This window comes from Branchiostoma floridae, chromosome 13 (assembly GCF_000003815.2).
Source record: "Branchiostoma floridae strain S238N-H82 chromosome 13, Bfl_VNyyK, whole genome shotgun sequence".
Classification (NCBI taxonomy): Eukaryota; Metazoa; Chordata; class Leptocardii; order Amphioxiformes; family Branchiostomatidae; genus Branchiostoma; species Branchiostoma floridae.
In genome coordinates this window covers 9,234,256-9,246,207 of record NC_049991.1, presented here as the reverse complement: position 1 = coordinate 9,246,207, position 11,952 = coordinate 9,234,256, and the positions used below count along the sequence as shown (strand labels likewise).

The window sequence follows — 11,952 nt, the reverse complement described above, 5'->3', positions numbered from 1 at the left end:
ATTCATGTACAGAAGAGATACGGACATATGGGCCTTTTGGCATCACAGCAAACTAAAAAGCTGGGACCATTTCTGTTAACCTTGTGTCTGTGCAACTTGTATAGAAGATGACACCTATGCTACTTTAAATATTGGACAGCTGTAGGACACCCGTGGTTGAGTATAACACCTGTTAATCTAGAAACCTGTATTACCAACTTGGACTGCTGCTAATTTTATTATAAGCTTCTAGGAGAGTATTTGATAGTGCTGCCCTAGCTACTCAAATAGGTAATTACTTTACTCTTACCCGTGCATGTCGGTGGTGCATCGCTCCATACCCTGTCGTCCCCGGTGAGACAGGTGATGGTGGGAGTGCCGTGCATGGTGTAACCAGGGTCACAGGTGTAGGTGATGGCCTGTCCGGCGGAGAAGGTGGCGACTACTGGTCGGGAGGCGTACGTCGGCGTCCCGGGGTCTTCACACTGGAGGAGCCCAATGTCAACAGCTGGAAATGAAATAATGGAATATCAACTGTGAATACACAGCATGATTAGGAGTTAAAAATATGTTATGCTTTAATATCAGCTGTTGTCAAAATGATAAAGTCGTGTCTGTTTGTTCTCGAACAGCCTTACACTAGCACATAATCCATCCTTTAATCATGATATGAATGCAACTGGATTGAAATTTGAGGAGATTTGGACCTAAGTCACTAAAATGTATTTTTTTCGTCAATGGATGATTCATGACCAAAGTGGATCGAATCATCGAATAAAACGTCACAGATCGTGCTTGTGATGTCTAGCTAATATCCTCTGCGTGTTTCGTACCTTGGTAATCTATGTGGAAGCCTTGATAGTTGGAGGATGAGTCTGAGTGAAACTTGAAGTACAGTTGGTAAGACGTGCTCTTCAGGACATCCCCTACCGACAAGTCCGTTCCGCTGTAGCGACCAATCAGCGTTCCGCTCGAGTCCAGGCCATTCCTGACCTAACAGGGCAAAAGGCAATAAAAGTAAAACTACAAGAATAGATACTAGCTACAAGAATAGATTTTCACTGATGAATACCGTTTTGAATGATGGTATATCTTTTGATGACTGTATTCTGAATCAAACTATGAATGTGATGAAACAAACCTCTAGATAGTCATCTGAAGCCTCCGTCCTGAATGACCTGACCGTGAGCTGTATGTACTCTCCTGCGCTCACGGTGACGGTGTAGTAACAGTTCTGGTTGTAGCCGTAGGAGCGGGGGTAGTTAGGTGACAGCACAGCACCGCTAGGCCCTGTCCAATCACCCCCACACTCGGCTTTGGATACAAAACAACAATTTTAGAATCTGGCCGACATTTTTTGAAAGGACAATCGGTATCATCAGTATCGCTAAAAATTCCAACAGTAGCCTCAGTGGAATAGCTATAGCACCTAACCCATATCCTGTAACGTTAGTACCTGTGCAAGTTGGCGGCGCTGCGCTCCACACCCTGCTGTCCCCGGTGAGACAGGTGATAGTGGCGCTGTCGTGCATGGTGTAACCAGGGTTACACGTGTAGGTGATGGTGTCGCCTGCAGACAAGCCTTCCACGACTCGGGAAGAATAGCTGGGGGTACCCGGGTCGTCACAGTCTCTCAATGTGATGTCAAAAGCTGTTCAAGCAATATAAGATTATCATAACTTAGAACAAAGGGTAACCGTTTATAATGTTCACAGGGACATTGTTAGATTATTTCAGCAATAAAGACATTCTACATATAAGTATCAAGTACGTCGATGAAGGTTAGGTATCCAGGTGATGGTGATAAGATACGCCAAAAAGCAGTTACTCAAGGAACTGGATTTCGGAACGGTCAGACGTTTTCATTATCTGACGAAAGACATCGGATGACGAATGATACTGTCTGAACGTTTCACTGATGACGAATCATATTCAGTTGCTTGAGTAACTGCTTTTTTTGGCGTAAGTATCAAGTGAAATGTAACATTTACCTGCGTAGTCGATGTGAAACCCTGAGTACGCTGATGACGAATCAGCCCAGAACTTGAACCAGAGCTGGTGAGACGTGCTCTCGATGACCTGATTGATGGACAGTTGGGATCCGCTGTACTGGCCAATCAGCGTCGCTGATGAATCCATACCGTCACGAATCTGCAAAGGACGGTAAGTGTCGAGACGTCTTTTAAGGGTTGCCATTGAGCTTGTAGCTAGGAAAGTGGCGTTGAGTACGTCACGCACGTTGATAAAATCTCAAGGAAACATATATGCGTACCTGTAAATAATCGTCGCTGGCTTCAGTTCTGAAGTCCCTGACGGTGAGCCTGATCCCCTGGCCAGGCTGGACACTGATAGTGTAGATACAGTTGCGGTTATAACCGTACGTACCGGGGTAGTTCGGGGACAGCACGGCTCCTGTTGGCGCTGTCCAGGCTGAACCACATTCAGCTGCAATGTGAAGAGTAATTGTTCTAACACCTATAGATATACATACAAAATGTATGTTCAATATCTGGCTGCGATCAATGTCGTCAAGTGCTCCCAGCTCACTTTCTCTACATGTAATGATATACTGAAGGTATACTCATCATCGGACAGCGCTGCCAGTTATGCTACAATCACAATTGCGCCGGGACCCGTTGGGGGTGTAGCCCCGGCACGGCCTGAAGCCACAAATGTGTCCAGGTGGACTGCTGGATACAGTAAGGATACCTATTGGTGTTGCACGATCAGGTTACAGTGTCTATTTGTCACAGTGCTCCGCGGGTTAATTTTAACCCCGATGTGAAAGAATCCGGGGCCCGGCTGTACCGAAAAATAGCTCGGTAGCTCCAGGGCGTCCCATGGGGACACGAAAGTGGGAAAAGCAGTTCGTAACCTACCCGTTGGGGCCCCATTTTTGCAATTGAAAACATAACATAACCTCACTGGAATGACTATAGCGTCGCCATCACTTCCATACCAGTGTCTCGACTTAGAAGCAGTACCTGTACAAGTAGGTGGCGCTGCGCTCCACACCCTGTCATTTCCAGTCAGACAGGTGATAGTGGCGCTGCCGTGCATGGTGTAACCAGGGTTACAGGTGTAGGTGATGGTGTCGCCTGCAGACAAGCCTGTCACAACTCTGCTGGAGTAGCTGGGGGTACCCGGGTCGTCACAGGACCGCAAGTTGATATCAAATGCTGTGAGAGAATTATACAAAAGTAAATAACATAGAACGACAATTTCGATAGTGATTTCATAAAATGATACGTTTAGCAGGAACATGTTTCTGTCACTAGCAAAGCTTAACGTTATAACATGCATCAGATCCGTGGCCGTGTTAATCTGGTGAATTCAAAGGCAATCACTGTACTCTATGGACAATTAGAGAGGTTACGGGAAAGGACACACCGCCATATCTTGTCCCCCGGTTTCTAATTAAGGTTTCCCTGGTGGTAGCATTATCGATCAAGATCAGTTTTCATTTTGCTGAAGTTTATTGAGTGAAACATACCCGCGTAGTCGATGTGAAACCCTGAGTACGCTGATGAAGAATCGGCCCAGAACTTGAAGTACAGCTGGTGGGACGTACTCTCGATGACGTCACCAGTGAGAAGCTGGGATCCACTGTACTGGCCAATCAGCGTCGCCGTTGAATGGATGCCGTCACGAATCTGTGTCAAAGGAATACACTTTGGATAGAAACTGATGTTCCACGACCCCATACGTTCGCCAACTGATTTTTAACCTGAACGACTGATGTTTTATGTGTGTCTATCATAATTACCCAAATAAGGTTCTTGTTTGCATTAACTATATTCAACGATGTTCACCTTTACGTAACTTCCAAATGTCATAACTATTCAATCTATACAATGGAATTATAGTATTTTCTCATTACACATGTAATGCAAGTCTTCATCAATCCTATCTATTAAACGGTCTTCTCTTTCTCAGTTATATGGGTGCTGCTTTCCACACCAACGTCTAAATCTACATTTGACAAAAAATGTGATATATAGTCGCTCAATCGCTATCTTGAATGTGGTCAAATCATATGGACGAAAATGACACCTCCTCGTTGATGTATTAAATGAGTTTAAAAAGATCTTCCTCACCTGTAAGTAATCGTCGCTGACTTCAGTTCTGAAGTCCCTGACGGTGAGCCTGATCCCCTGGCCAGGCTGGACACTGATAGTGTAGATACAGTTGCGGTTATAGCCGTACGTACCGGGGTAGTTCGGAGACAGTACGGCTCCTGTTGGCGCTGTCCAGTCGGAACCGCATTCAGCTGCCAAATAGCGTAACATGAGACGTAATCGGATGGAAAAGGAAAGCACATTGAAAGCTGAAAGGCTGGGAATATGTCATTAATGGAGTAATACAGGCACAACAAGTTTGTGGACAGTAGTGTGACTATATAGGTACAGTAGGTACCGGTTTTTATTAAGAAATAACTTCCAGCAACAGTTCATGGTGTCACTTTGAGAAACAGTGTGTTTGAGAGATCTCCAGTGCAGTAGAACCCCCAACCCACACAATTAGTTTAGATATACAAGAGATCGTTATACTGAGGGGTACTGATCTATTGGAGATATCTCTAGAAGTTTTTCACGGTGAAGAGTATATGTATATGTCAGTAGACGTCACATGGCTTTTCATCACTGAGATAGTTGATACTCTTCTTGAATCAACGGAACATAAGCCAACACGTTTGGCGATGATGTCCTGTACCTGTACAAGTAGGCGGCGCAGCGTCCCAGACCCTGCTGTTGCCAGTGAGACAGGTGATAGTGGCGCTGCCGTGCATGGTGTAACCAGGGTTACAGGTGTAGGTGATTTTGTCACCTGCAGAAAAGCCTTCCACGACCCGAGAGGAGTAGCTTGGGGTGCCCGGGTCGTCACAGGACCGCAACGAGATATCAAACGCTGTGAATAGATGATAAAATAACAACCTCAGCGATGCTCCTTTAGAATTGTATATTTAACGGAATAATACTAGTGTTTCAGTTACAACTAAGCGGTTGAAATTATATCAGCTTAGCATGGCAAAATGTGTATCTTGGAAGACCATTACACCATACCCTATTGTTACTCCGTCCCTAGAAGCCTACATGTAAATGTAGATTGCTGTTTATTTAGTATGTTTAGAAAGTTAACAACGTTTTTGATGAAACATACCCTCGTAGTCGATCTGAAATCCTTTGTATGTGGATGTCGTGTCGGCCCAAAACTTGAACCACAGCTGGTAGGACGTACTCTCGATGACGTCACCTGCGTGTAACTGTGATCCACTGTACTGGCCAATCAGCGTCGCAGAAGAATGGCTACCGTCACGGATCTAAAGATACAAAAACAGGAATTTAATTGGACCGGAAAAACAGCTTCATTTTTGGTAAGTAATAATGGTAAAGATGATTCCAGGTTAGCAATTTTATCACTCTTGAAGTAAGAATTTACCTGTAAGTAGTCGTCCCCGCTTTCCGTGGCGAAGTCCCTGACGGTGAGCCTGATCCCCTGGCCAGGCTGGACACTGATAGTGTAGATACAGTTGCGGTTATAGCCGTACGTACCGGGGTAGTTCGGGGACAGCACGGCTCCTGTTGGCGCTGTCCAGTCGGAGCCGCATTCAGCTGCCAAGAGAAATCATAAATAATCGTTAACATATCTTTGCATCTCCTGCCATGCGGTTATTAGGAAAGAGTAAAATTAAAGTAACTTCTGTCAGATTGATGAAACTTTTAAGTTAAAAGTTGTACTTTCTGTTAATTCAGCTGCATTCAGCTGCCAAGAGAAATCGCCAATAATCGGTAACAGATCTTTGCATCCTGCCACGCGGTTATTAAGAAAGAGTAAAAGTGTTTAGGTTGATTAACCTTTTTGTTACTTTCTGTAAATTTGCAAAAGACAGTTCTTGTAAATCAATAATGATAGGGATGGGTACACGCCAAAGGAAAATATAAAGGAATGTTTTGCGATCAGCAGTACCTGTACAAGTAGGTGGCGCTGCAGTCCACACCCTGCTATCCCCGGTGAGACATGTGATAGTGGCGCTGCCGTGCATGGTGTAACCAGGGTTACAGGTGTAGGTGATGGTGTCGCCTGCAGACAAGCCTTCCACGACTCTGCTGGAGTAGCTGGGGGTACCTGGGTCGTCACAGTTTCTCAATGTGATGTCAAATGCTATTCAGGGGACACAAAAAAGACACAATTGATAGACAACCTCGGCAATGTTAGCATTACACTAGAGTTCCACGAACACATACCTTTGCCAAATAAACCAGGTTTGTTATGCAGAATGATGTCTGTAGACAAATGCGTTACTCATTTCATTTTCTTTATAATTATATGTTTGGAGTTGGTTTATAAAATTTTGGCATTGATTATGCAAATTAGATCCCAAGTTACAATCAATTGATATCAAATTGTAGCAAGCATTACTTAAGCTATTAGCATACCAAAAATCATGATGATCCTTTGATCCATTCTTGACTTATTCTCTTTCAAAGTCTTTAAATACACCTCTTACTCTCTTCCCTCTTTCTCAGTTACATATGTGACAACTTTCATTGATGAAAGTACTATAATGGAATACAGTGGATTTATGAACATTTCCTAATCAATTATGCAAATTAGCTGTTAATTTGCATAATAAGTATCACATTATATAAGTCTTCACTTAGGCTATCTACATGCCAAAAATCATGACGATCCGTCAACACGTTCATATTTTCTCATTAATTATGCAAATGAGATCATCATTTGCATGGTAAATATGTATTGACATTTCTCTCTTTCTCAGCTACATATGTGACAAGTTTTAAAGTCCTATCATGGAATGTAGTGAATTTATAAATATCCTCATTAATTATGTAAATTAGCTGTTGATTAGCATAATTGGTATCTCATTATGTAGGTCTTCACTTACGCTACCTACATAAGAAACAGCATGATGATCCGCCAAAATGTTCATATTTTCTCATTAATTATGCAAATGAGGCCATCATTTGCATAATTGATATCTATCAACATTTCTCTCATTCCCAGCTACATATGTGACAAGTTTGAAAGTCCTATCATGGAATGCAGTGGTTTTATAAATTTTCCTAATTAATTATGCAAATTAGCTGTTGATTTGCATAATTAGTATACCATTATGTAAGTCATCACTCATTCTATGTACATACCAAAAATCATGACGATTCGTCAACACGTTGTAGAGTTATTCTCGTCCAAAGTTTGAAAGGAAACCGGCGCCTGCAGTTCTAAAAAAGCTGCTAGGGGGCCCAAACTCCCAGCACTTACTCTCTGCCTCGAGGGCTATCTACCACTCGAAAATCATGATCACAGCATGTCCAGGAGATATCAAAAATTGAGGTTCTGCTGCAGTACCTTAGCAAGCCGCTAGGGGGCCCATGATCGAACTTGACCTTCGTTTTCCCGACCCCTACCCACCTACCAAATATAATCGGGATACATCAAAGGCTTCTCGAGTTATGCTGTTCACACACACACACACAGACACACACACAGACTCACAAGCCTAAAACATAACCTTAGCCATTCTGGCAAAGGTAATTATAACGTTACATAGCAGTTATTAGGAAAAATTTAACATCACACTACATTACCTTCGGTGAACGTGTATCTAAATCTTTTGATCATTTTACTCTGAATAACTATTCAGTAAGAATAAATGGCTCCGTCACCAAGCTTAAGGACGGTTTCTACAATAGTCTACATAACTGAACATGATAGTGCAAAGTCTTCAATGAAACATACCCTCGTAGTCGATCTGAAATCCTGAGTACGTGGATGTCGTATCGGCCCAAAACTTGAACCACAACTGGTAGGACGTACTCTCGATGACGTCACCTGTGTGTAACTGTGATCCACTGTACTGGCCAATCAGCGTCGCAGAAGAATGGCTGCCGTCCCGGATCTAAATGGATATAAAGGTACAAAAATTTATTTATTTATTTATTTTATTTATTGATCTTTAGGGTAGTCCCTTCAAAAATAGGTCTTTAATTTGACAAGATAAAAACGTCTTCATATTTTGTAAGTAAGGATGGTAAAGAGGATTGCGAGTAAGTAGTTTTATCACTCTCGAAGTAGAAACTTACCTGTAAATAATCGTCGCTGACTTCAGTTCTGAAGTCCCTGACGGTGAGCCTGATCCCCTGGCCAGGCTGGACACTGATAGTGTAGATACAGTTGCGGTTATAGCCGTACGTACCGGGGTAGTTCGGAGACAGCACTGCTCCTGTTGGCGCTGTCCAGTCGGAACCACAGTCAGCTGTCAATCAAAGAAAGGAAAAAAAGATGTTGCTGTTTACATTGAAGAGAAAAAGATGATAAACGACAAATGGTTTTCCACACGAGTATAACCCGGTAGGCCAGGAATAGGATTTTGAGAAACATTTTCAGCGAACGACCACAGATACATACATATGAAATCCCTGAATTGTACCTCTACATGTAGGTGGTGCTGCGTCCCACACCCTGTTGTCCCCGGTGAGACAGGTGATAGTGGCGCTGCCGTGCATGGTGTAACCAGGGTTACAGGTGTAGGTGATTTTGTCACCTGGTCCGAAACCTTCCACAACACGGGTGGAGTAGGTGGGGGTGCCAGGGTCGTCACATGGCCTGTTGTCTACATATGATGCTGTTTGAAAAAAAAAAACCCAAGATCATGGATGTGAAAAATTCATGATAGACTGGTAGGAAGTAGAACGAGCCGCCTGAGCTTTTATCGAACTAGTATTTTTAATGTCAAATGAGGGAATACTATTCATTCACTTGAGCTGTATAATTTCTTTACAACATTATTGAAAAACAAAGGTTTGTACCAACATTTCATCTATGAGACGGAATATTGAAGTATGACTCACAATCATAATATATCCTATATCCTTGTCTGGAGTCGCTGCCATCGCTAGTGAACTTGAGCCACAGCTGATTGGATGTGCTTTGAATGACGTCGTTGGGTGAAAGGCCATCGCCGCTGTAGCGACCAATCATCGTCGCGCTGCTGCTTCCTCCATCCCTGATCTACAAAACACCAAAATCTCATGTCGTTTAGCCAGTTACTATATAAGGAAACCACATAAGAAAGTTGCAGGTCAACGCAATCACTTCAAAAGCAATATTTATTGGCAATGCCCTAGGGCCGGTGGCGTTTTTATCCATCTGGTATCAGCGACACACACATTCAAAGCCAAGTGCCAATGTATTTCTAAGCTACCTTTTCTGAATAAGTAATAAACGTAACTGACGTCTTACCTCAAGGAAGTCATAGTTGGGTTCAGTAGAGAAGACGTCCACTGTCAGGGCTATCATGTACCCCGAAGGGGCGGTGATGGTGTAGTAGCAAGTACTGGAGAACTGGTAAACGTTGGGAAAGTTTGGGGACAAGATGGCGCCCGTCAAGTCGGTCCAGTCGGCACCGCAGTCAGCTGGAATAGTCAGAATGTTCACAAAAAGGAAATAGTCATTAATGAGTTAAGGTCTGTTTTAAGACTGCAATGTTACAGTTCAAACCATATGACTCGTTTAGCTCCGTTTGGCTGCAATATGAGCTGCGACGTAGTGGCGTATCCCTTTTCGACGTAGTGGCGTATCCCTTTTCTTGCTATTGTGACTATCCCCAGATGACAGTAGGTTGCGATGTTAACAAATATACATGTAACTAATATAACACAACACATTTCCTCATCAAACGTGTGTTATCACAATTCCACAATTTACAAGCGCCTCACCGCTGCATGTAGGGGGCGCTGCCGTCCACACTCTGCGGTCCCCAGTCAGACAGGTGATGGTGGGAGTACCGTGCATGGTGTAACCAGGGTCACAGGTGTAGGTGATGGACTGTCCGGCGGAGAAGGTGGTGGACAGTGGGCGGGAGGAGTAGGTCGGAGTCCCGGGGTCGTCACACTGACGAAGGCTGATGTCCACAGCTAGTGATGATGATTTTGAACACAAAAGTCTTGTCATGGACTTGGTAGTTATAAAATCTCCTTATCAGACGTCACAACAGTAGAAAGCGTCTATCATATATCACAAGCTTTCCCTTCATCTACGTCAATGAAGGTTAGACATCCAGGTAATAAGATAAATAGCAGTTACTCAAGCAACTTGCAAAATCACATCCAGTTGCTTGAGTAACTGTTTTTTGTGTGTTTCCCTTCATCTGCTTGAAGGAAGCTGTTATCCACTATGATGGAATGATAGAATGGCGTCTGTCTACAGGCGACACAAAATACAACTCAAATTCATTCAATGAGTGATTCTAACCTCGATATTCGATCTTGAATCCATTGAACGCAGATGTGCTGTCTGACTTGAACCACATGTACAGCTCGTAAGAGGTGGTCTTGATGACGTCATTGCCCGAAAGGCTGGTGCCGCTGTACGAACCAATCACAGTTGCACTGCTATCCCCTCCGTCTCGTATCTGTTCAGAAATTATATAGTCTTTATAGTCTTTATCATATCGTCTTTATAATGTCTGGCAACACGACATACCATACGCTACACGCTGCTAGGAGCTGATTGAGCCTCTTCCCCTAGAGCATGTAGTCAATAGTCTCTAAATGGAGAAAACCATTCCTTTCAAAGAACTAGGATTAAGATGTTCTCTATTCTCATGATGTAGGGTGTTGGCCATCGAGCATTTGGGCTCACGACTAGCGGAAGAGCTGCTAGAGCGTGCTTTAATCACGTTATACGTCACCCACCTGTAGCACGTCATGTGTACTCTCGGTCTGGAAGGCCTTGACCGTCAGTTCTAGGTAGTTGCCAGGAGACACCGTCACGGTGTAGTAACAGTCCTGGTTATGGGGGTAGTGGTTGGGGTAGTTTGGAGACAGCATCGTACCTGACGGATCCTGCCAGTTGCCGCCGCACTCCGCTGAGTTTTAAAACATGACAAACATTAGTTTCCTGTTTCGTTAAGTGTAAGAAATAAGCTATTCCTATCACTATTGTACTACAATGGACGCTGACCACCCCCCTTTCTCTTAGCCTGCGCTGCTCAAAGTCGAAAAGATAACTGTGTAGAATGTAACAACAAACAAGTTGTGTCACGAAATTCAGAGAATGCAGAGTCCAGTACACACCCTGGGACACCCTTCTGCCGAGTGGCGTTTTACAAATCCTTCCCAGTCTGGAGATTGATAGTACCTATGATGGGGGTGCTGGGAGTGAGGATATTCACAAGTGACCGAGGTCGAAAATCTGCTCACCGTGGCAGCTAGGTGGCGCTGCGTCCCACACCCTTCTGTTGCCGGTGAGACAGGTGATAGTGGCGCTGCCGTGCATGGTGTAACCAGGGTTACACGTGTAGGTGATGGTGTCGCCTGCAGACAAGCCTGTCACAACTCTGCTGGAGTAGCTGGGAGTGCCAGGGTCGTCACACTGAAGCGTCGCAATGTCTCGTGCTGGGGCAATATACAAAGTTAATGTATAGACTAATGGTTTCCTACAAACTATAGTATCTACAGGAAGCATTCACTATAGGGAATATCCGTTTTTGACCTGTTTGTTTCTAGGAGATTTCAAAACTTGCCGATGAGCTACACCAAGCATTGCGTATTAAGCTAGACTGGATCATGTGATCACTTCTATTCTGCCCGTGCGGCACATTCATTGTTTTTAAAAAAAGATTCCCACTAATAAACATCAAAATTTATTGAACTATAGGCTTTTTTGTGAGGAACTTTGTGGCTTACCTCGTCCACGTGCAAGAGGTGGCGCCATGTCATGGAAAGCTCATTATCATAAATGTATTCTTTGGCGATCCCCGAGCCTCGCTCAATGTGACAGGGACGGTTTTCATGTGAATATCACGCGCGACCGTCTGTCGATCTTAAAATTGGTCAAACTTCCAGCGATCGCGCAGTACGCCTTAAGATCACCGACAATGTGACAGGGACCTTACAGAGAGCTATCTCTACCTTGATAGTCTATCTGGAACCCGCTGTAGGAGGGGGA

The 11,952-nt window shown here is 43.9% G+C and overlaps 1 protein-coding gene across 1 annotated transcript in view; it reads right to left on the bottom strand.

Annotated features, from left to right (window-relative positions):
* Positions 1-254: 254 nt before the first annotated feature.
* The window catches only part of LOC118428478 (CUB and sushi domain-containing protein 3-like), a 12,033-nt gene continuing 335 nt past the window's right edge, over positions 255-11,952 (bottom strand). Inside the window, exons 2-24 of the mRNA XM_035838561.1 lie at positions 11,916-11,938; positions 11,205-11,399; positions 10,698-10,870; positions 10,255-10,414; positions 9,720-9,917; positions 9,244-9,416; positions 8,853-9,012; positions 8,432-8,626; positions 8,085-8,257; positions 7,741-7,900; positions 5,947-6,141; positions 5,419-5,591; positions 5,140-5,299; positions 4,693-4,887; positions 4,077-4,249; positions 3,473-3,632; positions 2,964-3,158; positions 2,252-2,424; positions 1,971-2,130; positions 1,436-1,630; positions 1,121-1,293; positions 813-972; positions 255-487 (exon numbers count right to left, since the gene is read on the bottom strand). Of these exons, the coding sequence (XP_035694454.1) occupies positions 255-487; positions 813-972; positions 1,121-1,293; positions 1,436-1,630; positions 1,971-2,130; positions 2,252-2,424; positions 2,964-3,158; positions 3,473-3,632; positions 4,077-4,249; positions 4,693-4,887; positions 5,140-5,299; positions 5,419-5,591; positions 5,947-6,141; positions 7,741-7,900; positions 8,085-8,257; positions 8,432-8,626; positions 8,853-9,012; positions 9,244-9,416; positions 9,720-9,917; positions 10,255-10,414; positions 10,698-10,870; positions 11,205-11,399; positions 11,916-11,938 (3,955 nt within the window). The remainder of the gene's footprint in view (positions 488-812; positions 973-1,120; positions 1,294-1,435; positions 1,631-1,970; positions 2,131-2,251; positions 2,425-2,963; positions 3,159-3,472; positions 3,633-4,076; positions 4,250-4,692; positions 4,888-5,139; positions 5,300-5,418; positions 5,592-5,946; positions 6,142-7,740; positions 7,901-8,084; positions 8,258-8,431; positions 8,627-8,852; positions 9,013-9,243; positions 9,417-9,719; positions 9,918-10,254; positions 10,415-10,697; positions 10,871-11,204; positions 11,400-11,915; positions 11,939-11,952) is intronic.